Raw genomic sequence first — 16,977 nt, 5'->3', positions numbered from 1 at the left:
TCAAACATTATAAGTATTTCGGAGATCACATTGCAAAGTTCTTATATCTTATCCAAGGTGTAATCTAACAGCACAAAGAAACTCAACAGCGATTTTATTGATATATGGAAATGATCATATAGAGTAATTCCTAACCCAAACTGACACAAGGTGAAAAATGCAATATTAGATCTTTCTTAAAAGTCAAAATGAATTAAATGATCTAGTATTGTTATGTGCGTTCATCATGGTGACATGTTGGCATGGGGTACCTTCAGGGACGTAGGTTCGAATCCCACTTTTACGCGGGTGCAGTTTGCGGGTTTTCTCCACGTTGCATGGGTTTCCTTCTAAAAACATGCAGTTTCTGCAAAGATGTATATCATGATTTGGCATCTCTAAATTCTGAATGCAGGGAGTTTCTCGTTATTGAAAAGATCAGGGGTTACGTACGTTTACCTTGGGCTTAATTTTGTATTTTTTTAAGGAAGATTGGCATCGAGGCTAAAATACTTGGGACTCGACTTAAAATACCCAGGGCTATAGTCCCGAGTGATCGGACCTAACGATGCCCATGAGTGAATGAACAGACTCTATGATTAAACGGCATCCACGCTGCTCGCCTGCTGCGTCCAATGTGCCATCAGACAGATTTCAGCTCGATTAGCGTTAGGAATAAAGATCGAGCGGTAGTTTGGAGTTTATCAGGCACACAATGTCTGAATCTAATGATTGTAGTTTCTCTGATTCACTGCAAAAGATCCACAGCTCATATATCCAGGCATTGACCGGACATTATATTAAATATATGGTATTAATTTATTAGGCAAAGCGACGTGCAATTCAAAAAGAAGGTTTAGCCAATAGCAGGAAAAATGGGGGTTAGAGGAGCGCAGTGGTGAAATCACTTCGCCTACCCTGGGATTTGAACCCGTGACCTTCCAACTGTGGGCATAGAGTCCTAAACCGCAGAACGGCACACTGTCCCGTTTAATTGTTCATTATTTATTGCATTACACCGGAACTCCGGAGTTATGCAACAATTTTAACAAAACATTCCGTCATAACCGTCCCATACACCAAAAAAACCCAATATTGTTAAAAAGTAAAGTCTTCTACAGGCCATTTTATTGAATTTCAATGGAAATGATTATTAAAACTCTTTGATTTTGATTTGAACTAATGTTTAGATTCAAAACCTGACCTAAGATATATACTGTAACTTTTTTAAAGATCTGTACGCAACTATTGTCCGGCTTTAAAAACGAACAGCATGGCATAGTTCAATGAGAGTTCTTGCCTCAAATGAAGGAATGTGCAAACTGCTGCTTGCGGATTTGCACAGAGGTATGGGGAATGTGACACACAGGCTTCATTACGGCAGGTCGGAGCGAAGCGTTTCACACACGCCGGGACCATCACAGAAATACCACATTTGCGTGAAACTTACCTTAGATTTATCCAATGCAGCTGCCTTTCGGCTAACAGTAGGTTACAACAATATTTTTTAGAACTAACAGGGCAAGATATAGAGAGATCTCTCAAATATAGAACTCTAGTTATTTGTTTTTCGTGCTGTTTTGGGTATCGGCTCCTTCAACCGCCGTAAAGTCTTAAATTAGGGCACAAATTAACAGAAGCACAACTGAACTTCCATTTAATTGTCTTTAAAATACAGTCCATTTATGGTGATATTTTGAATTGATATTTCCTCTCGCCAAAGTCCCATTATGCCGGTATTTCATACAGCCCCTTCAGTCCCTGCGTACACGGGGTTTCAACCTAAAATAATCCCAAATGCCTGTTCACGAGCCTCTCATTAAATGCGCTCGTCATTTTTATTAATCGACGCCAACTGAAAATTAATCTAAATATTGACATTTGCCTGATCTCCCAGAATGTAATTCAAACCATTCCTCAAAAACCTACACTCGCCCCCTTCTCCCCTCCCAGCCCCCCAGTTTACACATCCGCCAGTCTTTTCCAGTCCTCCTCCTTTCATGAATAAACATGAGCCATCCTTTGCTTCCCTTCTCTTTCGGGGGTCCGGTATCCCACCGAAAACCAGAACAGGACCCATCGCCGCGCGGCAGCCTCCCAGCGGACCATGGCCAGCGCCGCGACCTGCCGCCGGACACTCTGGCTGCTCTTTCTGCACATTTTCTTCATTTCCTCTGCCCATGTAAGTTTTTAATCTTCTTTACATTTTGTATCTTTAAACAGCATAATACAGTTTTAAAGTTATGCCGAACGAATTCGATGCGCCCATGCGTCCGTGCCGGGACGGAACGCAGGTGTCGTGTCGGTAGCTGGTCCCCCAGGCGCTTCTTATGGTGCCAGACTTCACCCGAGCTTCAGCATTTAATGATATATGATATATAATATTGTATTATATTCTTGAAATAAAACGAAGAGATGATGGACAACCTTTTGATTTGCGACATGGCGAAGCTCCACAAAGTGGGCATTGTGCTAAGGTCCGCCCTCATCACCCGCACCGCTTATGTTACAAATCCGTATTTACCGTATTTCTGAATGCACGCGTACGGCATGCAGACCATGCACAATTATCATTGCTATTATTTAATAACACAATTTATCATTTAATTGTCTTTGCACAGGCAGGGCCACCGGGTCCTCCAGGGGTCCCAGGAATCGATGGCATAGACGTAAGTATTCCCCTGACATTTACAGTCATCAGCTGCTAATTAAACTCTGACTGCCGGTGAGGGCAGGGTGAGGTACTCTCTATGAAGCAGACAGCGCCATTGAAGGGTGAATATTTGACTGAATGCCAGCTTCTACCCTTTTTCTTTCAGGGTGAACGGGGCCCCGATGGCCGAGCCGGCCCTCAGGTGAACGCTGACTGTTAAACGCAATCATCTGGATGATTTGCTGTGTATATGACTATTTGATGCTGAAGTTCATTTGTCCATGGCATGGAATTGCAGGGGCCTGATGGCGATGTTGGGAAAACTGGGTCTGCTGGTCTGCCTGGAGAACCGGGAGCTGATGTGAGTATGTTTTATCGTCAAGCTAAGGTGGTTGCTACTGATTCCTGAAAGCTGTTGAAACAGATTAGAAGCCAGAGTTGAGATGTTCCTGTTTGTGAGGCGTCTGTCATACAAGCCGCTGTGAGGTTCATCTCTGGGAGAATCCCATGCAAACATCAGAATTAAAGCAGTCACAGGTCACTATGGGAAGCAGGCCGTTTGATGGCACTTATTGTACCAGGTAATGCTGACGTTATTGATTGGTATACTGGTCTGTATTTAAAGAACTTGGGTCACTGGTGCAAGAAGCTGGTGTTTTCAGCCTGATGCGAGGATGAGGCTGATATGCTGCAGCAGTAATTTACTGAATGTCGCGTCCGGCTGAGCCTTGTCCCCTGAAAATCCATGTCTGTCCTGAAGCCTGGGTCTTCTTAGCAGTGGGATTTAATGGCCCTGGTTGGTCGCGGCACTGTGGAGAAGCTGGTGGATTGGGGGTTTTTATACATGACTGCCAGAGGTGGCCATAAAAGGGAAAGGCTCCGCCCACCAGTACCCCCCCCCCCACACACAACCCTGACATATGTTCTCCACTATAGCAGTGAATCTTGGGAACTTCAGAATGTTTCTCTCAGTCACGTGCTGTTATTTGGTCAGTTCCTAAGACGGACAGACAGTCTCTTATAAAGTGTCAGTGCAGTTCACTGTTATAATCGCTTCGATTGTGCTGAAGTACATGAAACAGGTAACTGAGAAATGCTCAGCCTTCGTGTGGATTGTGACATTTCACCAGTGCCTGCCCCTTGTTGGGGGAACAGTTTAGAAACCAGTGCAGGTGTTTGCTGCAGTTCAGGATGTGACACATTCATCTGCAAAGCCTAAGAGGAGCATCCATATCGTTAGAGCCTTTGATGAAGCAGGATAACTTGCTGGGAGCAGTGATGGGAACAGTCTGGGCGCCCTCTGTACAGTGAAGGGTCACTAACACAGGTCCTCAAAATCATTTACGCAGATTTTCATGGCTGTGCGCAATTATTTTGCAATTAATAATTATAGTATTTAATATTATTTTACCAGTCCTTTAAAAAATTCAGAGCATTTTAAATTAAATGACTGAAATGACTTGAATTTGTTAAAATATTGTAGGTAAATGATTCTTAAGTAAATTATTTTCTCTTAGCTGATAAATATTTTTCACGCCACTGCTGTAGGGATTGACTGGACCTGTAGGAGATGCTGGACCAGATGGCCCCCCAGGACAGAAGGTAACCTTGCCTGAACAGGCCATTTTCATTTGAGACGTTTGAGAACTTCATTCAGGGTGCAGCTGGGCTTCACTGGACCAAAACAACTCAAGAATATTGTCTCATCTTAACCTGCAATAATTTGTGTGGGTCACTGGCCTGTTGCAGGGTTCTGATTGAACTGATTATGGTGGGGAAGCAAAGAGGCCTCCTTTCTAATGTCTGGCCATGGCTCAGTCACATGATCAACAACTAAGGCTTGTTATTGGCCGTGGCTGGACTTGCTTTGGACGATGGCGTTTCCTCACTAGTGGGGAAGGTAAATAACAGGGTTTATTCTCAACATTAGGGTGAACCGGGGAAGCCTGGACTCCGCGGAGACACTGTGAGTTCATCATGAAAATGATCGTACATATCGCCGCCCATCAGCACAAGCACAACAGGCTGGTATGATGACATCCGTGTGCAACCTCTTTAAAGTCATAAACATTTTGTTTCCTTCTTCTCCTATAGGGTACTGGGCCTGATGGACTTCCTGTAAGTGCTTGTTTCATTTTCACAAAAGTGTAAAAGATAAAAACCTAAATATCTGACAGTCATCTGCAGTCCGGACTGTGAGGAGAATTTCTGTGATGAGATGCTTGTGATGAGAATCGAATCAGATGGCTTAGGATAAATTGGGGATGATCAAAGAGGGGATTGTCATTCCAGAGTAGATCCCAGATCCCATTGAATCTCTTATAAGAACATAAGAAATTTACAAACGAGAGGAGGCCATGCGGCCCATCAAGCTCGTTTGGGGAGAACTTAATTAATAGCTCAGAGTTGTTAAAATCTTATCTAGCTCTGATTTAGGAACCCAGGGTTTTTGCTTGCGCTACACTATTCCATACGCTAACTTCTCTCTGTTAATAAGGGACCCCCTGGACCAGGAGGACTTCCAGGCGAGGTTGGCAAAGTTGGACCCCCTGTGAGTACAGGCATCTGACATAATCATTATTCTCACATACTGTCGGTACTGCTGTCTCACTCACATCATAGTCACTGTATTCATATGCTGTCAGTACTGCTGTCTCACTCACATCATAGTCACTGTACTCATATGCTGTCAGTACTGCTGTCTCACTCACATCATAGTCACTGTACTCATATGCTGTCAGTACTGCGGTCTCACTCACATCATAGTGACCGTACTCACATACTGTCAATACTGCTGGTACACTGACATTCCAGTGACTACACTCATATACTGTGAGTACTGATGTCACACTGACATTCCAGTGACTACATTCATATACTGAAAGTACTGATCACACTGACATTACAGTGACTACACTCATATACTGTAAGTACTGATGTCACACGGACATTACAGTGACTACACTCGTATACTGTAAGTACTGATGGCACACTGACATTACAGTGACTACACTTGAATACTGTAAGTATTGATGGCACACTGACATTACAGTGACTACACTCGAATACTGTAAGTACTGATGTCACATGGACATTACAGTGACTACACTTGAATACTGTAAGTACTGATGTCACACTGACATTACAGTGACTACACTCATATACTGTAAGTACTGATGTCACATGGACATTACAGTGACTACACTCGAATACTGTAAGTACTGATGTCACACGGACATTACAGTGACTACACTCGTATACTGTAAGTACTGATGTCACACGGACATTACAGTGACTACACTCGTATACTGTAAGTACTGATGTCACAAGGACATTACAGTGACTACACTCGAATACTGTAAGTACTGATGTCACACGGACATTACAGTGACTACACTCGTATACTGTAAGTACTGATGTCACACGGACATTACAGTGACTACACTCGTATACTGTAAGTACTGATGTCACACGGACATTACAGTGACTACACTCGTATACTGTAAGTACTGATGTCACACGGACATTACAGTGACTACACTCGTATACTGTAAGTACTGATGTCACACGGACATTACAGTGACTACACTCGAATACTGTAAGTACTGATGTCACACGGACATTACAGTGACTACACTCGTATACTGTAAGTACTGATGTCACACGGACATTACAGTGACTACACTCGTATACTGTAAGTACTGATGTCACACTGACATTACAGTGAATACACTTATATGCTGTCAGGGCCGTTGTTTCATTCACATCATAGTCAGCGTACTCACACACTGTAAGGATGGCACTCTTACATTCTTGTGTATGAATGCACTTGTTGATTAACAGGGGGCCATGGGAGTGAGAGGCCCACAGGGGCCCCGCGGAGCACCCGGACCTCGAGTAAGTACCCTGTACTTTTGCTCTTAAAACAGGAACTTCTTGATGTTTTACCTCCAAATGAGTTCTGCTCTCTTCCAGTCGGAACACCATGTGAAAGGCAAATTCTGTGAGGGGCTCTTTATTTGCCATTTTCTAGAAACTATTCAGTCATCGCTAGCATCTAAGAATGAGCATTGTCCCCATGAACATCGTCACACTGCCTGCCACCTGGGAGAGTGGCCATAATTCGTAGGACCAGCCTTATCATTAACCAATGACATGTTTTGGATCTGTGAGTGACAGGGAGGGGCCACTAAGAGGGCCAATCGGCTTTCAGCTAGTGCCAGTCCCCTGTACGTGCTCCTGTGCTAATTTATTCAAGAAAGAAAAGTTTAGGCCTTCATCAAGTCTTTCTCTCTCTCTGTCTCTCTCTCTCTCTCTGTCTAGGGGGCCACCGGTGTGCACGGTGCCTCTGCAGAGCTGGTAAGGGCTACAGTTCCGGTTTCGCTCCTTTTCACACCTATAGGCACAGCAGGTGACCTCATCACTCTAACCTCTATGTGTCTGTCTGCTTAGTGCCCCAACGCCTGCTCGGCTGGGCCACCTGGTCATCCGGGGCTCCCGGGGATGAAGGTATGTCAAGTGATGTATGCTGATGGGGCCCGAACACTGCCGTTTCTGTGCTGTGTCTGATGCAGTGGCAAAAGGGAGGCAGAGATTATACCACAGCTTCACAGTAAAGCTTTCTCTCTGCATCCAAATTAAATGTCAGTGAGCTTCGACTGTAACGGCAGGTTAGGCTTCACAGAGCCCTGTGCGGACAGCAGCGTGCCGGGAGAATGCCCTTCGGTCTGACCGCACTCTGCTCGCTCGACTGGCCTGTGGCGGTCACGGTTGTCGGCTTGACTGAGTGGTCTAATCAGCATGCGTCTGACGTCTCCAGGGTCACAAAGGCGCTAAAGGTGAAGTCGGAGAACCAGGGAAGCAGGGTCACAAGGTCAGTGCCCCCGGTGTGAGGCGTCAGCGATTACAGCCTCTCCGTGAGACACATGAGGGGCTTTATGCTTTAACTGCACCATACAGGCCTCTTTCAACTCTATTCATACTGCTACATGTGCAATACTGCGCTGCCTGCTGCGGCCTTGATCACCAGTGCTTACAGATATGCAGGCAAACGCTTCCTTTGTGTTACATCTACATACGCACTAAGTGTAACTGGATTGTTATTGTGAAACTGTCTTGTGTCTTAAGTTTAATACCCACTGCCTGCACTTTAGACAGATATTGCTATTGTGTGGGATAGTTATTCTGTATTGTTACTGTTATATGTGCACTGTGATTACAGAAGAATGCCACTGCATCTCGCTATGTGCTTGTACACAGTTGTTGATGAATAAAGTGAAGCTTACCCTGCCTCACCTTTCCTCACCTTACCCTACCTTACCTTACCCGACCTTACCTCACCTATCCTTACCTTACCCTACTTTACCTCACCTTTCCTCACCTTACCCTACCTTACCTTACCCGACCTTTTAACTCAGGATGGATTCATGAGCTTCAAACGTAACGTTTGCAAAGACATATGTGCGTTTGTTCTGTAATTTAGGCACTGAGGAGGCCTCTTCCTCTCTCTTGATTTTGTCCTTCACTTTTCTGGTCTCCAGGGTGAAGAAGGTGACCAGGGGGCTTCAGGAGATCCTGGATCTCAGGGCCCGACGGTAACAGATGCCTTTTTCTTCCTTAAGTGATGGTCGTAGTCATAGAAACACTGCAGCACGGCATCCACAGCGGAGGTTAAATGTAACATTATTCTGCAATCGTGTGCCTGCAGATACACTGCTTACGCTTCTCAGTTATGGAAATGGCGGTGAGCCCTTTGCTTATTGTTATTATTATTATTCTGTCGATGGTTTATTGTGTGTGTCTTTGTGTGCATAACCACAGGGCCCCCAGGGACTCCGGGGAATCACTGGCATGATGGGGGCCAAAGGAGAAAAGGTGAGTGACATCAGAGTCGAGTCAGACAGTGGCGACATTAACGCTAAGGGCGACGTTGACAAATAGTTCAGGACACGGCGGCAGCCATGACAGGCATAGCTAACGCTTAGGGACGTGTTTCTAAGCTAATGCCTAGCAATGACCATGCCTGGTGTGTTTAGATGGAGGATCAAATCCCTTGACCTACGGTCTGTTCCATGAGGAACGCCTGTACCTGACCCACAGAGTCTCTGGCTTTAAGACGGCTTCTACCTGCTGTTCTCACACAGGGTCCCCGCGGTCATGATGGAGAGCCAGGTCCGCAAGGGATCCAGGGACCCATGGTATGCTCTCCCAGTATGGCACCAGTATGGCTTCCTGGAAGAGCAAATCCAGTCTGTGACTGGAATCTTTTTCCAAAATGGTAGAATTGGATTATATCTCTGAAGGTTTGCTATGTGGCTTCAGGGTGACCAGGGTCAGAGGGGCTTGATGGGAGAAACGGGGCCCAAAGGTGACCAGGTAAGGGAACGTAACACAAATGAATTAAAATGCTGTGCCGCGGTTCATTATTTAATCACCCAGCAATAAGTGCGTGATGTGGGTAACCCAGGTAATTCAGCTGTTTACGTGGATGTGGCTTCTAGGGGTCCCAGGGGCCAAGAGGAACTTCAGGGCTTCCGGGCACCAAGGGAGAGACTGTGAGTGGACCATCTCAGCCGCACCCCCTTCCTCCCCGCCTGCCTACCCTTTGTTTGTTCCCTTTTCACCCTCATGGTCCTGTGGCACGAAAAGCATGGCTGACACTTTGACGGTCTGTGCTCAGGGTTCCACCTCGCCCCAGAGGTCATAAAGACGTGACCGGCACGTTGCTCAGGGTTCAGCGTGACATTGACTCGTAACTGTGGTGTGTGTCTGCCTTCAGGGCCTGCCGGGAGTCGACGGTCGAGAGGGAATCCCGGGAATGCCAGGCTCCAAGGTAACATGTTCAGGTTCCATTCCTGATAACGTTTCCCTATTGATCCTGACACGACTTACTCATGAAAGCATACTGCTGTGTACTTATCTAATGTACTCTCTGGTTTCCACCGCAGGGTGCTACAGGGAAATCAGGTGCCCCCGGGGAAGTCGGCCTCCAGGGACTTCCTGTGAGTACGTCCTTTGATCCACAGCGACTGCGCTCAATTTAGGGCGCACCTGCATCGCCATGCACAGGGCGGATGTCTGAGCAGTTAGTTGAATTATTGAAAGAGAACCTCACTGGTGCCACCTGCTGTGTGAAACAATAAACACACAAAGATCGATGCATGTTATTACGACTGCCAGCCAATATTATTGTACACATAGGGGCTGCAGTCACAGCCAATATTAAAACCGTGACTTGTGTTCTGGGTTCGTTCTTGTAGGGTTTTCCCGGCTCACCTGGGACCAAAGGTGCCAGCGGAGAGAAGGTGAGTCCAGACCTAGAATCTCAGCGCCTGAGGTCTGCTGGCCAGAAGTGTGATGAAGTGTGCCGCCCCTCATCGCCTATGGCAGCTAAGCAGGGCCTGAATCCGGGCTCACGACCTGAGAGTCACGTTTTAGTCTACAAAAAGATGGCTGTGCATGGTCCACCTCGCCCTGAAGGCCGGGGATCTTTAAGTTACTCTTAGCAAATGTAATGTCACTGCAGAATTTCTGTATTTTCATTGTTTTCATTGTTTCTTTGCAGTAAATACATTGTAATCTGTGAGCAATTGTAAAAAAAAACTGGGTAAAGCAAAATGAGCTCCGTAAGTGTGTGAGTTTGATGCTGATAAACTACAAGCAGCAGGCATTATGGGTATAAGTCCCTGTGCTCAGCGCCTGCTCTCCCTCCGGTAGGGAAACGCCGGGGATCCTGGACTCGTCGGAACCATGGGGTCGTCCGGTAAATCTGTAAGTCAAAACCTGTTTGCCTGTTTGTGTAAAAGGCGTCGGGGTGTGAAAGCCTGACTGTCACTATGGCCCCGCAGGGTGAGCGCGGAGAGCAGGGTGAAGTGGGACCCTTGGGCCCGGTGGGGGCGCCGGTGAGTGTTAACCAGTCTGCTACAACCATACACACACACACACACACACACACAGACACACTAATCTTCAGCATTTCAACAGTATGTCTGTCTCTGATGTTGCTGAGATTTAGCATTTTTTCCTTTATAAAGGGACTTTCAGATGCTTCTGTTATCTTGGTTTTGATGTAGAAGGATTCCTCTGATTTATGTGAATACACACGTGCTTCATTACGGAAGGACCTAGAAGCTTGTTCTGAGATGAACCAACGGCAGCATAAGAATTCCCCAAAAGCCCATTAGCACCAATCAGTGTTACTCAGCCCTCAAACAGAACCTCTTTATTCTTTAAAAATAACGCCCCATTTCAGAAACATGCGTGCCGTGATATGTTCAGGTTATCATCAGGCTAACGTTCCTCCCACTGACCCACTGAGATACGGACCCGGATGCTGCGTGCAGCTGTACATTTGTGCATTGAGTAATAAATCAAGTCAAATCACTTTTATTTGTCATACCACTTGATACTTGGTCGAGTGCCGAGTATGCAGATTAGAAATGAAAATGCACACTTGGTCTGAGTCTTGGGCACAGAGATAACTGAGCTTTGTGGTAGTGAGTTTCCTCTGCATCATGACATCCGTTTGTGTTTCCCCTCTTGGGAGGCTGCAGTTAGCAGTCTTTCTGTCACGCATAACGGCCATTATGCGACCGTCCTCTGCAGAGTCAAAGTGCCAAACAGGACAGAATGAGCATTTCCTCCCCAAATCATCGCATCACCTCTCTCTCTCCTCTCTCTCCCTGTCCAGGGCGATGTGGGCGAGCAGGGTCCTGTGGGGCCCCCAGGAAAACCGGGCCCCAGGGTGAGTTCTGGGAACCGGTGGCCATGATGACACTGTCACGATTACACTGCAAAAAAGACACTTAATGTCTGAAATCCTTTGCTGTAGCCTGACATCACAATGCACACCTGGCATAAACTTCACCTGACAGACTTATTGCAGAATAAAAACAAAATAAGTTTCAGTTTCCTCTTTGGATGTTAACCTGATAGCACAGGATGAGGGGATCATGCACGAGCTTCAGCGTGCAGGAACGAGAATGACAGATGATACAGTTAGTGGGTAAAAGGTCCAGTGGTCTCAAAGAGCCCTCTGTTCCTCTGGAATGTCTCAGGTCGGCCACAGACGGGGATGTGGCCGCTGTAATAGAATCTCCCCTGGAAGCGCTTTGTTACCAACACGCCTCTCTATCTCCATCCACGAGCTACACATCTGTGGCGTTTCTCTGCATTAAAATTGTAAATGGCCGAGTGAGCAGTGACGAGGGTGCTCGGCATCGCTTCAGATCGCTGCGGGAAGCGCTTCCCTTCTCAGGCCTCGTGGAGATTATTGGGAGGTGGTCAGGCGGACGTGTGCGCCGCTCACTCCGCTGGCCCTGGTGCTGCCACAATGCCCCTTTGTGTGACAGATTTCCCAGAAGGCCGTAGGCAGCTTTTGTAAAGTAGAGAACAAAAATAAGGTTTGTTCCCCTTGGCCAGCTGGCTGTTTTTCTTATTCGATGTATTTAAATGTGGCAGAGCACATGTCAGAAGGTGAGAGGCGGCCATGTCTGGTTCCTATGGCAACGGCCTCATCCCGCTAGCTTATTGGCTAATCCGAGCCGACTGTGGCGATGCGGGTTCATGTGGGTGCTGAGCCATCGCTCTCGCGGCCTGGTACCCAGCCAGAGGTCCTAAACCCTGAGGACAGCAGATGATGTCACAAACACCTCTGTGAAACTCATGATCAATTCTTAACAGGGAGCTAAAGGTGACCTCGGGCTTCCTGGACTGCCGGGACCCCCAGGATTACCGGGGATCAAAGGAGATCGGGTAAGAGAGCAGAATGAGGCTGGAAATGAATGTGATTGGGTTAAAGGGGTGGTTTCCGCCCGGGAATGAATTTGATTGGTTAAAAGAGGCAGTGTCTGCTTGGGAATGAATTTGATTGGTTAAAAGAGGCAGCGTCTGCTTTGGAGTAAGTATGATTCCCAAGCATGAGGGGTCAGCGATTTTAGGACAGTGTTCATATTATTGTAAAATGAAAGGATGTTGATGTGTGGACTTCACATGAAAATCAGTGATTTAACGTACATCTTTGATAATAACGATGTCAATCAGCTGAGAAATGGAAACAGATGCAGATCACAGGTGATTATCAAGCTCTTTGAGAGGTAAACAGGCCACCAGAGGGAGCTGTAGTACCATGACATCTTCGGCACCTGGCAGATCACTTGATCCTTCTCGCTGGTCTTGTATTTTTCAGGGAGATGTTGGTGAATCGGGTCCAAAGGGGGAGCAGGTATGTAACGTCAAGGCCAGGAGTGACAGACCCATCTTCGCCATGTCACTGCGTGTACAGTAACACAGTCTGTACACTGCGTGTACAGTAACACAGCATCTACACTATGTGTACTTTTATTTACATTTACATATTTAGCAGATGCTTTTGTCCAGAGTGATGTACCTTCAAAGCAAAGAGCACATTACAGACGTATGACAATCGTGGAGTGGACTAGGCGTAAGTGCAGCTAGGCGGAGCTGCCAGTGCATGCCCAGGTACAGGTGCATCCGCACTGCAGCAGGAGATACAGAATAGGTACAGAACTACACAACAGCAACTACACGACAGAGTCTAACAAAACAAGTGCAGCATTAGAGTATTCAGGGAAGAAGACGGAGCCTCATATTTCTACAGCAGGAGGCTGTATGGTACATGCCTCCCGAAAACGGCTGATCACATGCGTACACGTGGGGGTGGGGGGGTCGGTCCTGCCTCTATGAGGCCGCCTCTGATTTTGTTGCTGTTTCCCTTTAAAGGGAGATCCCGGAGCGGAGGGCACCCCAGGAGAGAAAGGCGATCAGGTGAGTGGCAGCCGCTGTCTGCGGCCTGAATCCTGCCACGCGTACAGACATGGATCGGACTCACTGATGTGTTCCTGTTTGCAGGGAGACGCCGGAGAACCGGGACCAAAAGGATCTGTGAGTTCTTCTCTTGCTCTTCAGAGGGAGTCATGGGGACCATCTTACTAAAGATGGTCTAGGAGTCTGTATTCAAATCGCAAAGGACTGATTATGTTTGAAAAATGTCACCATGGAAATAAAGGATGACAAATACTTAGCAATAACTCAGTTACTACTGAAGTATAAATCATGAACAAGTGATGAACAAATATAGTTACTACTTGAGATAGAAGATGCATCAGTTTATTAACGATGAGCAAACCTGAGACCAGTATTTTTTTGTCTTATCCATTACTTCTTCCTTCAGTGATTCACAAAGGTTCACAGAATTAACAGATATAATAACAAATATAGTGTTTGGGATAAAAGTTGCATCATGATTCATTAATGATGGAGGAGCATGAGATCAGTTTATAAGTAAGATTTAGTCTGTTACCAAATAAAGTTATAAGCAGATGCAGGGCACAGTGTGGACCTTTTGCCAGCAGGGGGCGTAAGCGAGCGCCATGTTACAGTAGGTGGATCCTCACCATGACGTCACTGAGCCATAATGGAGAACACAGCTTATCAGGATACAGACAGTGCAGCTTTGCAGGTCCGCAAAGCCCCGCATAACTCAGAGCAGGTCTGATGGTCATGCCTCTGCTCTGCCACCAGACGGGAAGCCCGGGCGAGGCGGGGAACCGGGGGCCGGAGGGGAGCCGGGGGCAGCCTGGAATCCAGGGCCCCCTCGGAAGCCCGGGGCCCCGTGGCATGCAGGGAGACAGGGGCCTTCCGGGGGTCACGGGGTCACAGGGGCCAGCGGTATGTATGCAGCCCTGCAGAAGTGATAATTATTACTGATTATTACTGACTGCTGTGCAATGTTCTTACTGCTGAAAGCCTGGTTCTACTGGGTAACTAGAGTAAGTGTACTGGCCAGTGAAATGGTCATGGGTTCGAGCCTCTTTCTGTGTCACCAGGGCAATGAGCCGAGCAACCAGCACATCCGTCAGGTGTGCATGCGTGTCATGCAGGGTGAGTGTCGTCCTGACCGTGGTACTCAGACGCTTCACCACTCTCTGTGCCCAGAACAACACGCCACACTTACTTTATAATCTCAGTGTCACTCTGTCAGACTGCAGACCTGTCTCTTAGATATTCTGGGAGGATTCCTTCAGAATGTGTGTCGTGAAGAGCATAATTAGGTGAGCATGAGGTGGCTGTCCATCAAGGTCTCACAGATGTTAGAAGAGGAGATGTCTCAGAAGGCCATTTCTGCGAGAAGACATGGAAATATCTAAGTGTCTGGTGCATCTCCTGGGTCCTGGACGCCACTTATTCCTGAAAGCCGTCGCCTGTCTCACGGTGGCTATGAACCCGCTAGTCTGTCGCTGTTCTCGGTAATTAGCTGGCAGATGTTTCTGTCAGGAAGGACGTGATCCTCGTTCATGCAGGGGGGTGTTTACAGGAGGCTGGGGACTCGGGGCTACTTCTGGGGCTTCTGGCCCGGCAGTGTTTTATTTTTCAGTTTTCACAAGTGCAATGTAGCACGTCTCTTTGCTTATCCCATCATGCTCTCCTTTGAGACATACACATGCATATATACAGGTGAGGGTTAAGCTTGGGGTCTGTGTGCAGTCAGCCTTTTTTCTGGTACCCCTAGAGCATTTTTTTCGGGGGGGGGGGGATTAAGGGCCTTACTGAGATGTTACTGTTCTGCTGAGGATAGGATTCGAACCTGCAACCTTCCAATCACAGGCACTGAGACATAATGAGTGTTTATGGTGTTTATTCCCGTGTGACTCACGCTGATGCCCCTTCCCCCAACAGAGCAGCTGGCTCAGTTGGCTGCCAGCCTCCGCCGGCCAGAGTCCGGTGCCGTGGGGCTTCCTGGCCGCCCCGGACCGCCTGGACCTCCTGGGACCCAAGGGGACAGTGGCTTCCCTGGCCAGGCAGGGGCCAGGGGGCTTCCAGGTCTCAAGGGTCCCCCCGGACTCCTCGGAATCAAGGGACCAAAAGGTGGGCAGCCGGGCTTTTTGGGCGGTACTGTGGCGGGATGTGCTGATGTCCAGCTGGACTTCACACTTGTGTACCTCAGTGTGTGCTGTAGGGGGCGCTGCTGAAGCACTATTATCAGCTAGTCGCATTTGACTTGGTGTATGGGAGAGATTTAGAGGTCTAACTGCAAAAGGTGAGAGGTGACGTGAGCTTGGTGTGTCTGCGTGATGCAGGTGAGATGGGTGACCGAGGAGAACGAGGCCCGACCGCGAGGGGGCCCAAAGGTCAACCAGGAGCCCCAGGTCTGCCAGGTAGGAATCAGCCCCACGTCATCATGGGGATGAATCCGCGAGCATATCTAGGCAGGCGCCTGGCCGTCGTGCTGGAAAGCTGATGAACGCAAACACACGGCGTGTCTGATAAGCTAAGGATGCTAATCTGCCCATTTCAGCAGAATCGCCCCCCAGACTCACTGTCTGTCTGCTGCGTAATTTCAGACAAAATTACATCAAGAAATTAATTCCTCCCAGAGACATGAGCTATTTAATAATTCAACCCCAAATAAACCAGACTCCCCACCATTGCCATGACCTCTGACCCTTGATCGCAGGTGAGCCTGGCAGACCAGGCTATGGCAGGGATGGCCGTGACGGCGAGAGGGGCCCCCCCGGATTCCCCGGCCAGCCAGGTGTCCCCGGGCCCCCGGGGCGAGCCGGGCCCAATGGCTACTGCGACCCATCAGCATGTAACTTACAGGCTGTGTCAGCCCCCGCATCGCTGGACATGAAAGGACCTGGAAACTGAGACCCCAACGGAGGCCAGAGAGCGAGGGTGGGGGGGGGGCCTGGCCCCCGGCCAGCACGTAACGCACCCACAGCGCTTGTGTAACACTGGAGAATGTTCAGTGTTAGACCACTAGGGGGGTGTTAAGCTTTATCTGGGACTTTTGTGGCTTCCACAGACGTATAATCTAAGGGACTCCTTTGTCTTATGTCAGCAAGCTTTGCTCTTCCATTCTTTCCTCAGTCGTCATCTTTTGTAAATCTTTGTTTTCATAGAAGTAAAATAACCTGAAAGCCCCGCCCCCCCAGCACACTGATAACGAGCGTTAGCTGAATGACGTTTTCCTGTCCCTATTTGGGTGTTTTTGTATGATCCTTATGGGGACCTGTCTGCAGAGACCGAGAGGACAGCATCCCGTATCACTGAAAGTGCCTTACTTGTCTGTCCATCCATCCATCCATCCATCCATCCATCCATCCATCCATCCATCCATCCATCTTTATCCTTCACAGGGTCACTGTGATCTTACATTTCTCCGTGTTTAAAAAAAACCAGTGAAACAAAGAGCACATGTGAGGCATCACCCCCAGGCAGGAGCAGTCAGTATGAGCTGCATGGCGTGTGGATCAAACGGCCTTCAGCGGAACGTCTCGTATTCACTCACACCTTAACCCATATTCCTTCATACTGGGAGTTTA

General features: G+C 47.8%; 1 protein-coding gene across 1 annotated transcript; it reads left to right on the top strand.

The window, feature by feature from the left end:
- Nucleotides 1-1,214: 1,214 nt before the first annotated feature.
- On the top strand, nt 1,215-16,754 carry col9a1b (collagen, type IX, alpha 1b). Its single transcript, XM_049007279.1, has 33 exons — nt 1,215-1,326; nt 2,048-2,161; nt 2,601-2,648; nt 2,799-2,834; nt 2,931-2,993; nt 4,181-4,234; nt 4,563-4,598; nt 4,727-4,750; nt 5,130-5,183; nt 6,476-6,529; nt 6,956-6,991; nt 7,085-7,141; nt 7,452-7,505; nt 8,173-8,226; nt 8,453-8,506; nt 8,776-8,829; nt 8,954-9,007; nt 9,133-9,186; nt 9,411-9,464; nt 9,580-9,633; nt 9,892-9,936; nt 10,349-10,402; nt 10,480-10,533; nt 11,322-11,375; nt 12,314-12,385; nt 12,819-12,854; nt 13,373-13,417; nt 13,502-13,534; nt 14,174-14,320; nt 14,479-14,533; nt 15,329-15,517; nt 15,730-15,807; nt 16,107-16,754. Exons 1-33 carry the CDS (start codon nt 1,285-1,287, stop codon nt 16,298-16,300), a joined length of 2,106 nt encoding a protein of 701 aa, XP_048863236.1. The 5' UTR covers nt 1,215-1,284; the 3' UTR covers nt 16,301-16,754.
- Nucleotides 16,755-16,977: the final 223 nt, after the last annotated feature.

The sequence above is a fragment of the Brienomyrus brachyistius genome, chromosome 3 (assembly GCF_023856365.1).
Source record: "Brienomyrus brachyistius isolate T26 chromosome 3, BBRACH_0.4, whole genome shotgun sequence".
NCBI classification, from domain to species: Eukaryota; Metazoa; Chordata; class Actinopteri; order Osteoglossiformes; family Mormyridae; genus Brienomyrus; species Brienomyrus brachyistius.
Note: the sequence above shows the minus strand (reverse complement) of the source record. Positions and strands in the feature narration are given on the sequence as shown.

Excerpts from the sequence above, each read along its gene's own strand:
- col9a1b (XM_049007279.1), top strand. The coding sequence starts at position 1,285 with ATGAAGGAATGTGCAAACTGCTGCTTGCGGATTTGCACAGAG. Across the intron at positions 11,376-12,313 it reads CAGGAAAACCGGGCCCCAGG|GGAGCTAAAGGTGACCTCGG; the intron begins GTGAGTTCTGGG and ends AATTCTTAACAG. Across the intron at positions 15,808-16,106 it reads AGGAGCCCCAGGTCTGCCAG|GTGAGCCTGGCAGACCAGGC; the intron begins GTAGGAATCAGC and ends CCTTGATCGCAG.